This window comes from Sinocyclocheilus anshuiensis, unplaced genomic scaffold (genome assembly GCF_001515605.1).
Source record: "Sinocyclocheilus anshuiensis isolate Anshui unplaced genomic scaffold, SAMN03320099.WGS_v1.1 scaffold641, whole genome shotgun sequence".
Taxonomy (NCBI): domain Eukaryota; kingdom Metazoa; phylum Chordata; class Actinopteri; order Cypriniformes; family Cyprinidae; genus Sinocyclocheilus; species Sinocyclocheilus anshuiensis.
Window position 1 is genome coordinate 1,079,831 of NW_015536503.1, and position 14,046 is coordinate 1,093,876.

At 38.6% G+C, this 14,046-nt stretch overlaps 2 protein-coding genes and 1 long non-coding RNA gene across 3 annotated transcripts in view; 2 read left to right on the forward strand and 1 right to left on the reverse strand.

The window, feature by feature from the left end:
• Positions 1 to 6,961, forward strand: part of LOC107690876 (coatomer subunit gamma-2-like) — a 9,425-nt gene extending 2,464 nt beyond the window's left edge. Inside the window, exons 4-22 of the mRNA XM_016489300.1 lie at positions 561 to 640; positions 815 to 890; positions 1,020 to 1,112; positions 1,580 to 1,666; positions 1,742 to 1,899; positions 2,007 to 2,140; positions 2,228 to 2,295; positions 2,506 to 2,694; positions 2,880 to 2,975; positions 3,186 to 3,429; positions 3,722 to 3,797; positions 4,438 to 4,541; positions 4,657 to 4,782; positions 5,045 to 5,113; positions 5,219 to 5,530; positions 5,640 to 5,737; positions 5,828 to 5,966; positions 6,271 to 6,369; positions 6,502 to 6,961. Of these exons, the coding sequence (XP_016344786.1) occupies positions 561 to 640; positions 815 to 890; positions 1,020 to 1,112; positions 1,580 to 1,666; positions 1,742 to 1,899; positions 2,007 to 2,140; positions 2,228 to 2,295; positions 2,506 to 2,694; positions 2,880 to 2,975; positions 3,186 to 3,429; positions 3,722 to 3,797; positions 4,438 to 4,541; positions 4,657 to 4,782; positions 5,045 to 5,113; positions 5,219 to 5,530; positions 5,640 to 5,737; positions 5,828 to 5,966; positions 6,271 to 6,369; positions 6,502 to 6,632 (2,379 nt within the window). The 3' untranslated portion in view covers positions 6,633 to 6,961. The remainder of the gene's footprint in view (positions 1 to 560; positions 641 to 814; positions 891 to 1,019; positions 1,113 to 1,579; positions 1,667 to 1,741; positions 1,900 to 2,006; positions 2,141 to 2,227; positions 2,296 to 2,505; positions 2,695 to 2,879; positions 2,976 to 3,185; positions 3,430 to 3,721; positions 3,798 to 4,437; positions 4,542 to 4,656; positions 4,783 to 5,044; positions 5,114 to 5,218; positions 5,531 to 5,639; positions 5,738 to 5,827; positions 5,967 to 6,270; positions 6,370 to 6,501) is intronic.
• Positions 6,962 to 7,028: 67 nt separating this feature from the next.
• On the reverse strand, positions 7,029 to 11,637 carry LOC107690703 (mesoderm-specific transcript homolog protein-like). Its single transcript, XM_016489100.1, has 12 exons — positions 11,422 to 11,637; positions 10,945 to 11,134; positions 10,680 to 10,759; positions 10,442 to 10,519; positions 10,022 to 10,158; positions 9,865 to 9,923; positions 9,725 to 9,765; positions 9,571 to 9,641; positions 9,307 to 9,408; positions 9,142 to 9,218; positions 8,607 to 8,670; positions 7,029 to 7,360 (listed from the first exon to the last, which is right to left on the reverse strand). The coding sequence occupies exons 1-12, from the start codon at positions 11,515 to 11,517 to the stop codon at positions 7,243 to 7,245; spliced, it is 1,113 nt and encodes a 370-aa protein (XP_016344586.1). The 5' UTR covers positions 11,518 to 11,637; the 3' UTR covers positions 7,029 to 7,242.
• The window catches only part of LOC107690712 (uncharacterized), a 49,629-nt gene continuing 46,653 nt past the window's right edge, over positions 11,071 to 14,046 (forward strand). Inside the window, exon 1 of the long non-coding RNA XR_001634483.1 lies at positions 11,071 to 11,145. This is a non-coding gene — a long non-coding RNA (uncharacterized LOC107690712). The remainder of the gene's footprint in view (positions 11,146 to 14,046) is intronic.

Consider the following 14,046-nt stretch of genomic DNA (forward strand, 5'->3'; position numbering starts at 1 on the left):
CTCTCTCTCCCCCTCTCTCTCTCTCTCTCTCTCTCTCTCTCGCTCTCTAAACACATCACTCAAAACTTTTCGCAGCTGCATTCAAGACAGACTAGTCAATGCAATAATTATAGAGACGTCTACTTATGTTGCAGACAAATAGTTTTGAATAATAAATATACATTTGATCACTTTTTTTTCAGATAGAATCAACATTTTAGTGAAGACCGAAATTAGTCCCTCAAAACAAATATTAAAAAAATTAGAGATAATTCTAAATAATTTATTATGATATTACAATTTTTTCATAATATTGTATTTCACAAAGTCGTAGCATTTTAAATATTGTGTAAATTAAATCTAAATATTTAAAACTATATATATATATTTAAAAAAAAAAAAATAGTTTATTGAAATAAATCAGATGAAATAAAATTTAAATATTTAAAAAGTATTGAAAACCTAAACGAAATTAAAATTAGGAATGCTTTGGCAACTACCTGAAATATCTTCAAGTTGAAGCACTATAATTATTAACTGGAAAATACTTAAATAAACAAACAAATAATTGTTTGTTTTAGCAAACCCTGAGAAGAATGTGCTACCTGACTATAAAGGAGATGGCCAACATCTCAGAGGATGTGATCATTGTTACAAGCAGGTGAGCACTTCATGTTGCCATAGCAGCGGATTTCTTACTTGAGATATTTACAATATACTTTTTCTAAGAAATATAGCGTAAGAACGTTTTATTTGATGAGGAATGGAAATCTTTGCACACGCCACCGATATTACCTTATGAAAATCACTGATGAATGTTTTGTTTGTGTCTCAGCTTGACAAAGGACATGACTGGTAAAGAGGATGTTTACAGAGGACCGGCAATCAGAGCTCTCTGCAGGATCACTGATGTGAGTCTCGACTGTTTGCATACTCATTGGAGACTTAATTTGCTGTTGGTGAGAAATAAACTATATAGAAACTGCTGGAACTGATATAAATGATCCTTCCAACTGTGCTTCTTCCATCTTGTCCATCAGACCACCATGCTGCAAGCTATTGAACGATACATGAAACAGGCCATTGTGGACAAAGTGCCCAGCGTCTCCAGCTCTGCTCTGGTCTCCTCACTGGTAAGATCACAAGCTAGTATTATTTTAGTGACATATACTATTATAGTATTTATCAATATTTTAAATGTACTGTATATAGTTTGAATATACATTTTAGTTTTAGTTTCTTTTTTATATTTATTAGTTTTTTATATTCGTTTTAGCTTTTATTTTAGTACTTTCAACATTTTTAGGTTTGTCTAATTTATTTTATTTCAGTGTTTTTCATTTAAGGGAAAAGGTTTTTAACGGTTTTAGTTTTTAGAAACAATAACAACATTGCTAATGACAGTTCAAAGGGTGAAGGGTGTAATTTTCATGGCGCTAGCAGCACAAAACAGTATAATATTATCCAAAACACTCTTACCACCCTTTCTTTCCCATCCGCATCTGTCATTGTTAATATAAACTAGTCTGTTTACCGCTTAACTGTTTATTACACTTATAATTCTAGATAATGAAGCTCTGTTTGTGTATCTGTTCTTCAGCACATGGTGAAGATGAGCTTTGATGTGGTCAAACGCTGGGTCAATGAAGCTCAGGAGGCGGCTTCGAGTGATAACATCATGGTGCAGGTTAGTTGTTTACATCCATTGTCTGATGAGTTGATGGTCTTTCTTTCTCTAATGAAATGGGATCTTTCTCCACAGTACCATGCGCTGGGTCTTCTGTATCATCTGAGGAAGAGTGACCGTCTGGCTGTGACCAAGATGCTCAACAAATTCACCAAATCTGGCCTGAAGTCTCCATTTGCTTACTGCATGATGATTCGCATTGCCAGTAAACTGCTGGAGGAGACAGAGGGAGGGTATGTGTATTGGACATCAGTTTTTTCAGGCTCATTTAGGTGTTATTAACGTTATGCCGTTGCTTGTAATGTAGACTTACCTAGTCTGTCTACATGTGGTTTAACAGACACGATAGCCCGCTGTTTGACTTCATTGAGAGCTGCTTGAGGAATAAACATGAGATGGTGGTTTATGAAGCGGCCTCTGCCATCGTCCACATGCCCAAATGTACCGCCCGTGAGCTGGCTCCTGCTGTGTCTGGTTAGTCTTTCTTCTTTGCTTTCTAACCAGCAGACACAACAGAGTACACTAGATTAATTTGGTCTTTCTTTCTTTCTCTTTCCATAGTTCTCCAGCTGTTTTGCAGCTCTCCCAAAGCAGCTCTGCGATATGCAGCTGTACGGACCCTTAATAAGGTTGGTTTGAATAGGATTTAGTTTGTAACTAGTTGCAGTATCTATCAACTACCACATGGAGACACCAAAGAACACATTTTTATGTTCAAAGGCATGGTTTTATCACACAAATAGTGCAAAAACTACATCCTAAATAGGATGAAACATTTGAATTCTGAATTTTGGCATGAAAAAGAGTTGATATGACCACTTTGGGAAAAAAATACACAGGTGGCAATGAAGCACCCGTCAGCAGTGACCGCATGCAACCTGGACCTGGAGAACCTGATCACTGACTCCAACCGCAGCATCGCCACCCTGGCCATCACCACCCTGCTGAAGACCGGCAGCGAGAGCAGCGTCGACCGCCTCATGAAGCAGATCTCCTCCTTCGTCTCTGAGATCTCGGACGAGTTCAAGGTGTGACTTCATGACCCAGACAGTGAATTTCAAGAAAATTAGAGAACAAACACATGCTTCAGATGCATATTCAATCATGTTTCAGGAGTTATGTACATATATTATATTTTTTAAATGATCGGTCCAGTGGTAATGTTCTTGTAAACAATGTGTTTTCATAACCAAATGGCATGTTTGTTTTCCAGGTGGTTGTGGTCCAGGCCATCAGTGCTCTGTGCCAGAAGTATCCCAGAAAGCACAGTGTGATGATGAACTTCCTTTCAAACATGTTGAGAGATGATGTAAGCTCATCCAAGGACGTGTGTTCTTCTGTTATTACACTGGAGTCTTGTAATCTCTTTTCTTGTGCCAAACCACATGACCAGATTTACACTTGATATCCTTAATACCTGGTTTACTTCTGATCTGTATTTTAATTATTATTGCCAAAAAAAGCTGAAAAACATTTACTTTTTCTATTAGACAGGTTTCTTTTTTTTTTTCTTTTGCAGGGTGGATTTGAGTACAAGAGAGCCATCGTGGATTGTATCATTAGTATCATAGAGGAAAACCCAGAGAGTAAGGAGACAGGCTTGGCTCACTTATGTGAGTTTATTGAGGATTGTGAGCACACCGTACTGGCCACTAAGATCCTCCACATGCTGGGGAAAGAGGGGCCACGTACCCCTACTCCCTCCAAATACATCCGTTTCATCTTCAACCGTGTGGTGCTGGAGAGCGAGGCAGTGCGGGCAGGTGAGTGATCTTGTGTGACCTTTGACCCATGTGTTAACCTCCTTGCAATGAGCTTTTAAAGACCTGCTCGTGCCACCTTAAGATTTTAGGAAGCTTGTGTTTGTAAAATCCTTTGGTACAGGTTTTTTGTTTGAGCGCCACACACGTGTCCCAGTAATTAACTGCAGTCAGACTGCAAGTAGTAGTAATTTTAAGCAGGGCTGATAATCTGATTCCAGAGACTAAGCTGAACAGCTTTAGGACATTTAAGCATTCTTCTGCTCTGACTCTCCTCTCACGTTTTTCTTCAAAGCTGCTGTAAGTGCACTGGCTAAGTTTGGGGCTCAAAACGACGACCTGCTGCCAAGCGTCTTAGTTCTGATGCAGAGGTAGGCCTTCAATGGCAGGAAGTGTGTGTGTGGAGGGAGTGAGTGTTTATACTGGTAATTTGAGTATTAGAGTAAGGAAATGAACAAAGATGTGTTTGGAAATCAATGCAAATGTTTGTTTAAAAAATATATATATATATTTATTTGACTGGATTAAAAACTATGCAAAACTGAAAATAGTATTTTTTTTTTTTTCAATAAAAGAGAAAAGTTTCATTTATTTGAATGGATTTGGAAAAATAGATACAAAGCAGAAAATAAAAGTTTTTTTTTTTTGTTCAAAAGAGAAACTCAACTACTTGATAAAAAAAAAAATCCAAAACTGAAAATTGTGTGAGAATAATACTAAAAAGAGAAAATCCTCATTTATTTGATTGGATTAAAAACAGTGATGCAAAGCAGAGAATAAAACAATATTTTACCTAAAAAGTGAAAATCCTTGTTTATTTAAATGGATTAAAATGGTTTCACATGGAAAAATAAAGTAGTATATATTTAAAACATTTCTGTATTTTAACCACTTTTACTCAAAATTGTTTAATCTACCAGAATGTAAGAATATTGTCATGTTAATGTTGCTTATTGCCCATGTCTAGAGAGAAATGTTTTAATTTGCTAATTTACTGTGTGTGTCTTACAGGTGTATGATGGACAGCGACGATGAGGTCAGGGACAGAGCCACATTCTACATGAACGTCCTTCAGCAGAAGCAGAAGGCCTTGAATGCTGCTTACATCTTCAATGGTGAAGGGTTGCAGTTGTTCTGGATATTTAAGATTCTTAATGTGTATCTGATATTGTATTTGGTTTGATTTAGCTGATGTGAGTGAACAAGGGTTGTTGAATGGTTTGAATGCAGGTCTGTCCGTATCTGTCCCTGGACTGGAGAAATCCCTCCACCAGTACACACTGGAGCCCTCTGAGAAACCGTTCGACATGAAGACAGTTCCCTTGGCCACTGCACCCATCACCGAACAGAAAACAGGTGTGAACCTGAGCTTCAGCAGCCCACACTGCTTATGATCCTGAGGCCAATAACTTCATTACTCATCATAATCCATTGCAGAATATTTTCATAATTATGTATGCTCAAAAAAACTTTTTGTTTACATTCTACCATTGTTTGGCCTCTAATTTGGATGCTAATCATCTTATGCCTTTAACCTGGGGTTTTAGGGTAAATCGCAGAGCTTACTCAAAACTGCTCAAATTGCATAAGTTCACTTCATTTTTCTCTTTCATGCCAGAAATCGCACCCATGGCAACAAGCAAACTACCTGAAAAGCTTGCACCTTCCCGCCAAGACATTTACCAAGGTAAGAAGATTAGCTAATTAGCAAAACAATGCATGTGGCATCATTACACCTGTCTGAAGCAAACTGTGCCACATTTCAACTGGTCCCCTTATTTTTCTCCCTCAGAACAACTTGCAGCCATCCCAGAATTCCAGGGCCTGGGTCCCCTGTTCAAGTCGTCTGAGCCGGTTCAGTTAACAGAAGCAGAGACGGAGTATGTGGTGCGCTGTATCAAACACACTTTCGCAAATCACATGATCTTCCAGTTCGACTGCACCAACACGCTGAACGACCAGCTGCTGCAGCGAGTTCTGGTCCAGATGGAGCCGTCAGAGTCGTACGAGGTGCTACATTATGTACCTGCACCAAGTCTCCCCTACAGCCAGCCCAGCTCCTGCTACAGTCTGGTCCGGTTACCAGAGGATGACCCCACAGCAGGTCAGACATGATTGATTCGCAGTAAGATGTCAACTATTCTTGCTTGGGCAGATTTGATGTTAAGTTTCCCTTAATGATTTTTCTGTTTTGTTGTTTGCATTTGTCTTAGTCTCTTGCACGTTCAGCTGTACAATGAAATATCTGGTCCGGGACTGTGATCCCAACACGGGAGAGCCTGATGATGACGGTTACAACGATGAATATGTGGTATGTGAATTTTCAAAATCAGTCCACACTGATGAAAATGGGAAGATTATCAGTGGCCATTCCTCACTCAATGTCTTGTTTCCCTCTCAGCTGGAAGATTTAGAGGTGACAGTCGCTGACCACATACAGAAGGTGTTGAAACCAAACTTTGGTGCAGCGTGGGAGGAGATCGGAGATGAGTTTGAGAAGGAAGAGACATTTGCTTTGGCCACAGTCAGAACTTTAGATGGTAAGATTGCTAAAAGGAATAGTTAACCTCAAAATGAAAATTTGCTGAAAAATTTACTCGCCCTCGTTTTTTTTCATTGGAAATTTAGCATTGCATCACTTGCTCACCAATGGATCCTCTGCAGTGAATGGCTGCCGTCAGAATGAAAGTTTAAACAGCTGATAAAAACATTGCAATAATCCACACGACTCCAGTCCATCAATTAACATCTTAAGTTAAAAGCTTCATGTTTGTAAGAAGAGTTTTGTGGCTGGAGATAACAGAATGTGAAATGATCATCTCTTTATTGTGTTTGTCTTCACAGAGGCAGTAAATAACATTATCAGCTTCTTGGGCATGCAGCCTTGCGAGCGCTCAGACAAAGTTCCTGAAAACAAGAACTCGCATGTTCTGTTCCTAGCAGGTATGTACTGACTTCATCACTCCAGTTTTTCAGTTTTGAGAGAATTTTAGTTCCTGTATTTAGTGTTTTTAGTGTATTTAGTATTAATTTTCTAACATGAGCAATGAGGTTAATGATCTTGTCTTTCTGAAGGTGTGTTTAGGGGAGGTCATGATGTATTGGTGAGGGCGCGTCTGGCTCTGGCTGATGGGGTTACTATGCAGGTGACTGTTAGGAGCACAGACGAGAACGTGGTCGACGTCATCCTGGCCTCTGTTGGCTAAACAAGTAATGTTTGAGTGACCTGGTCACATGCCAATCAATCTGGGTCATTGTGCTTTTATATGTATCTATATAGTAGCTCTATAACGTTTCTCACAACCAACTTTGTGGCTTGATATGAATCCTCGGAATCATCCTGTTTCTGTATTTGGTCTGTTCTGTTTCTGAGAGATGTCTAAAATACTGTGCCACTTTATTTCATGTGGAAGAGATCTAAACATTGTTTCTCTGGTATTTGAGCTGTTTTGACGTTGTGTCACGGCTCAGGGGGGAAAAGTCCTTTACTACAAACCTTTTCATTTATCAATAATAAAACAGAAAGAGTACAAAACTTGTGTTGTATTGTTTTTTTCAACACAAAACCTGAGACAATTCATACAAAGACCTTTTTAATTGAATAAAAGCATTCATGCATTGAACACAAATGTATTTACAAGTAATGGCATTGTATTTGAGCAAACTCTGTTGTAATGACTGTTTGGGTATTTGGTGCAATACTTTCGGTTTCATGCATTTAAACCCATGACTGACATTTCACACTGCGGTTTGTTAAATGGATTTGAATATTTTCTAACAACTTATTTGAGGCAATATTCCACTCCATTACTTATCTCAGAATGAGTTGATAAAGCTAAGGTAGGCATTAAAGAAGCCTGTGGGATCCTCCAGCTGTGGATAATGACTCACATGCTCATCTAGAACCGATACAGTGGATCTCTGCACTAGTTTCCTGTAAGTAAGGAACAAAGAGAAAAGTGGTTATAAAAGATTTCTAATGTTATAATATCTACAGGGATAGCTTGTTCTGTCTTTGCGCTGTCACAGCTTAGCTGTTTCATCTTTGTTTATAGGATTTGTTTCAACTTGAAACCACTGGTTTTACTTATAATAAAACCATGCAGAGACACAGATAGTGCAACACTACTCCTAAAGCCCGGGACACTACATAATTTTCTGCTGTCCCACACGAAAGACTGGCATCGTGAAACAATCATGGCGATTTCTATGATCGTGGCTCCTAAACGGTGGTCCTATGTCGTACAGAGAGAGGTTCAAAGACGGCCGTTTTCACGGTCTTGTGACCAAAGATAGCCTACGATCATTTTCTGACAGTGTCAGAAATCCAGCATGATCATCGCACAGTGTGTTTGCTGCAGCTAATAAAAAAGCGACATAAAATCAAAGCGACACGGCGCTAAAACATAAAACTGCTTACCTCAAGCTCTTATCCCTTCCTCTTTCGCCGCTTCTACTTTTTTCAGCACACATAAAAACTACAACCGCCAAACATCATGCTCATCAGATTCATCATGCTACTTTTGTTTGTGTGTGTTCATGATGGTGATTTTTGTGACATTGTTCCGCCATTAGATGGCGACAAGAAAGACAGTCAGTAGTAAAGACCTTTATATTGAAAGAGACTGAAACAGAAGTTATTTTTACTTTTAATAACAGCTTGTAAGACGCAGTTAACAAACACACTGAGCATCGGAAATCACCCTTAACAGATGAAAGGACAGTACGACAAAGATATCGCTTTCCTCAGTGGACATTCAAGCTAATATTTTATTGTGAATATGAGACTGAGCTGAAGAATGAATGCTGTATCAGATGCAGGTAAACACACTCACTCAGTCCATTTCTCTCTCATAATAATCGACTCCACATAATACACTTCTTTTAATACAGTAATACAATGTGCTTTCTTCGTCACTAGTTATAAAGTGACGTTTTCGAATTAGTTACTGAGGCTTGAGCTCAGCTGTTAAACTGCAAATTGAGATTTGAATCCATGGCGGAAGGAAGTAGTTCCACACAAAAGAGGGTTTTTAAAGATTCCGTTGTTTTTCTTATGTATTTACACACTCGTGCTGTCAAACTCTTCGAACGAATTTCCCCTTATTTACCAACAATGACAATAATAACTTAAAAGTTAGTTTAAACTGACTTAATAAATATAAATATAAACTACTTACTGGTAGAGCTGGATAAACTCAGGATGTGGATTAACTGGATCTAGTGGTCCATAAATCATGTGCACTATAAAGTAAAAAAAAACAAGTGATAAATCAGTGATATTTGCAAAGAACAAATGGTCAGGATGGTTACACAGCCTGACGTGATTTATCAACTAATCACCTTCCAAAGCAAAAAAAACTATTCACAAAAAAACAATACAACCCTCCTATCCTATAATGAATGTTAACATGTTTTTCCTGCTGCACTGCTTGTATAATATAGTATGCTGTGCAATACTTTACTGCATTCAACTATGTAAATGTTCACTTAATATATACTGACACCTCAAACACTTATTGCCTGGGGTGAAGACAACCTAAGCAGCTTCCATAGTCATTTTTATTGGATTAAACTACTTAGCCTCAATAGCACTGCCCATGGCCGAGATTTTAAGCAAACCACCGCAGTGAGTCATATTCACACACCTCATTCTGGTAGCCTGACGGTTACTCCAGCACTTTGTACCACAGTATGAATGGTGTGTATACTCACATGGTGTTGAAGTGGAGGTTAGAGTCCCGACCCATCTCTCTCTGTGTTTCAGCCTCTGGTTAATGTACTGCAGGATACTGGGCAAGACACAACAAACGATATTTGGTGACCGTTATTATTAAAGGCAAAGCATTGCAGGTGCAACACATGGAGAAGTTTGGACACCTGTCCATGACCAGATTTCCATCATTAAAGCGAATGCCTGTCCACATGTCCCAGAACTCGGCTTCTGTTGGCTGGGTGTATGGTCCAAACACATCCCTTATTCTGTAGGGTGAATATATAACATTTGCAATTGAAGGCTTTAGGTCACAGCTAACATGATTTAAGTAAATGATTTAAGACTGTGTAAAGTACAACAAATAGTTTGAACTGTGTACTAGAGAGCATAAAACTAAACACTACTCCCATTCCGGATGCTCCACTCACCCTCTAGAGAAAAGCTGGAAGTTTATTAGGCGGGTAAATACAGGTGAAATGAAACCAGAGTCCTTCAGCACCTATAGATGGCAAATGATTGTAAATATTTACTTCTCATATTTGAAAATGAAAACAAATGTGTCTTTATAAAGTTCACACTCACTTTCTGAAGGAATCTTGGATAATGAGTCTCAGGGAATATTCCTTTAAAGATTGAAAACAAAATGAACAAAGTTATGAATCTCCATTCAGATTTAAAGAATATATATTCTAATTTTCTGACCGCATAAAGCTCTAATGTACCTCCATTTGAGAGGCAGAGGCTGTTTATCGTGATGTGTCCGCTTCTGTTATGGTCACTCCTGTGTGTTTAACTGCATGTGAGAGCCACCCAGATCATATCGACAGGCACATTAAGCTAAATTATGCCAAGAGACTTTTAAGGATCATTAGGGCTCACCTGTACAGTAACTCGAGAGCTACAGTGTCTCCGTAGTCATGTGACAGGATGTTGATCCTCTGCTCTGACAGACCCAAATGAGCAACCAGGGCCTCCACCACACTGGCCTGCTCGAAGATGGAGTAACGGTGCGGTCGCTGGAGTTTGTACGACAGAAGTAATGATTAAAATTATGGATAATAAAATCGATTCTTTAAAAACTGTAGTTGTAATGACTCGTAGGGGTGTAACGGTACACGTATTCGTACCGAACCGTTTCGGTACGGGTCTTTCGGTTCGGTACGCATGTGAACCGAACGAACACAGTTTTGTTTTTTTTCTCCGGAAATTCAAATAATAAATGGCGTTTTGACAGTCTTTGATGTGGCATGACAGATCGCTGTATAAACACCTTGGATGACTGCATGAGTTTCATCTCACCGGTTTGTGTGAAAAACCAAAGCCCAGGAAGTCGAGAGCAATGACTCTGTTAAAGCGTTGAGTCAGAGAATCCCAGATCTACAAAACAACAGAATGAGATTCAAGAAACATAAGTAAAAGTGCAGTGTCCAGTCACTGTAAATAAATTGCCCTTAGCATTAAACTATTGCTGCTTTATTGAAATGTTAATGAAGTTTTATGCCACAAAATTACTTTAAATGGCGCTCTGCTCAATTACCTTATACCAGTCATAGCTAGAAGTAGGAAAACCATGAAGCAGCAAGAGGACATCAGAGCTTCCCACGACACCAAATGACTCTATTGAAAAACGTGAATACAGTACATTATTATGTGTATGTCTTGTGTATGTGTATATATATATATATATATATATATATATATATATATATATATATATATACACACACACACACACACACATATACATACATATGGAACGAAAATGAGAAAGAATCAGTTTGTAATCAAATCCTGTGATGTACCTTTATAGAAGATGTTATTGCCTCTGAATGTGAAGAAGTGACCGGAAGTGCGCCAGCTGTTGACCGCAGGTGAGAGCTGTGGCGGAGGGATGTGAAGATACACCGCGAGCAGAGGAACACACAACAGAGCCACGTAAAGCCACCACTCCCTGCTCGCGCGACGGGCCGATCCGCACTCACTGTCATTCTTCTGCAGACAGGGTAGGTTTGTATTCTATTGTGCTTTGTTGTGTGTTATGTATTGTAGTTGTTATTGTATTAACATAGTATGTTATGGTATTTTATTGCTACAGATACGAGCGTTTGTCAAATGAAGTAACGTTACGGCATCATAACACGAAATTAAACTGTCAGGGCAGCCTTGCTATGACAAAAAAATTATAGTTAAATTGAAACTGTAGGCAAAATTACAACTGCCATATAATGCGTGCTAGTCATCTGACAAGAGAAACGCGCTTAACGCGTAAAGTTACTTACAGGTGAGTCGTGTGTCATTCTCGATTCCTGCGCTTTATCACAGTGTGTGTCGGTTGTTTTTGCTGTTGGGCTGAAATATGTGCTGTTGAGCGACATTAAGAGTCTGTCACTGAGCTGTCATCTGCAGTATCATTGCGTTCTCTTAAAACGTTCTGTTGCGACTGTTATCAAGCGTCGTGTTGCCAAGGATCCAAAGGTCTCGGGCTCAAGGTAAAGCTCGCTTACGCCTCTAGTGGAGCGGATGGTAAACGGCAATGATATCTAGCAGAGGAGCCGTGTTTGTTTCAATAGTCACTGTATCCAAAACGTCTAGCTTGCTTAAACATTCGTATATTCGAGCGAAAGTCCATATTTAACTATTTAAATGTAGGGCAAGTGAAAAACAGGTGATCACCGGTTCCATTTTTAGTCAATAATTCATCACAGTAATAATACATGAGACGCCAAACTCGATGTGGATAGTTGCATGTGTGAGAGGACTTTTAACGATTTTAACGTTATAACTTTTTATATGAAATTATTATTATTAATAATAATATTTTAGCTGGTTCTCGACCAGCAGATCAACATGGAATCTAACAGGTATTTGACATCATAGTGTGTTGAACTGATAGACACATGGCATAAACACAAATAATACGGGACAAAGGCTCTTCCAAAACTCTGGGTGGTTTGTTTATGAGTGAGTTAGATGTCTATGTATTTAAAATGATTTTTAAAACATTATTCACAGTTGTTTTCATCTTGTTGAGTTGGTGTTTGCAGATCCAGTCACCACTTAAAGCAGGGGTGTCAAACTCAGTTCCTAGGGGGCCGGAGCCCTGCAGAGTTTTGCTCCAACCCTGCTCCAACACATATCACATAGTTTTCGAATAAGCCTAAAGGACTTGATTAGTTGAATCAGGTGTGTTTAATTAGGGTTGAATCTAAACTCTGCAGGGCTCCGGCCCTCCAGGAATTGAGTTTGACACCCCTGATTTAAAGTAAAACTTGGTTGGATGTTTGTAACTCAAGATTAAGATTATTAAAGGGACAGTTCACCCAAAAATTAAAATCCTGTCAGCATTTACTCACCCTCAAATTGTTTCAACCAAGTTGATGGCGCCCATTGACTTCCATTGTATTTTTTTTTCCCCATATATGGAAGTCAATGGTGACCATCAACTGTTTGGTTACACATATTCTTCAAAATATCTTCTTTTGTGTTCAACAGAAAAAAGAAACTCATACAGGTTTGCTATAACCTGAGGGTGAGTAAATTATGGCAGAATTTAGATTTTTGGGTGAACTGTCCCTTTAAAGCCTGAACCAAAATGAAATTTTGAATGGTGCGTAATGGTAGCTTTTTGCTGGTCAACAAAACAGGCACAGGCACATCTGGCAGCTCCCCCTTGTGGACATTATATCTACAGTATATATATACACTGTATATCTCATGATATATGATATATGATATGATATGATAGGTGAATAATTTTGATGAAAACCCCACTTTAATTCAATATTATCAAGAAATCAAGTGATACATTGTAATGTTATATTACACTTTTTTGGATCATGTTTAACATTGCCATATATCACTCATCACTCATGTTTTTCTCATTTTCCAAGTATATATTTAATAGTAAACCCATACATTGTGATGCTTGAGATTTAAATTTACGAGCTTCAGTCATGTTAAGTTCACTTTGTTATCTAAAGGACATGGGAACATCATAAGTAGGCTATTCATGAATGCCCCACCCAGTGCAACCAAATATTTCAGAAACTGACACCATATAAATGTTTATTCATATACTAGTTTAGGCTAAACACATGACTATTTTGATACAGGCTTTGATCATCATTATTACTAATCTGTTCTGTGTTCCTAATAGACTGTAGTCAGGCAGACACCATATGGCAGGCAGAATTTAATATTAAAGTCTTTCAAAACTTTTTTATGGAGTTTTTGTGTACTAACCGTGTTTTTGGGAAGATGTTGCATCAGCTGAACAATTGGCATCTTGTTAAACTGCAGTACAATCCATTGAATACACTATACTTGTGTATACTTGTGTACTGTGTCATTCCTGTCAAAAATTACAGGCGCATCTCAATAAATTAGAATGTCATGGAAAAGTTCATTTATTTCAGTAATTCAACTCAAATTGTGAAACTCGTGTATTAAATAAATTAAATGCACACAGACTGAAGTAGTTTAAGTCTTTGGTTCTTTTAATTGTGATGATTTTGGCTCACATTTAACAAAAACCCACCAATTCACTATCTCAACAAATTAGAATACTTCATAAGACCAATAAAAAAAACATTTTTAGTGAATTGTTGGCCTTCTGGAAAGTATGTTCATTTACTGTACATGTACTCAATACTTGGTAGGGGCTCCTTTTGCTTTAATTACTGCCTCAATTCGGCGTGGCATGGAGGTGATCAGTTTGTGGCACTGCTGAGGTGGTATGGAAGCCCAGGTTTCTTTGACAGTGGCCTTCAGCTCACTTCAGTCACCATCCAGGATAATTACCCGATCACAGTCACCTGAGTTCTGATCACCCGCACCTGCTGTCACCAATCAAGCCACACTACAAATACACACACAGCACAGTCACTCACTGTCCGGTCTACCGT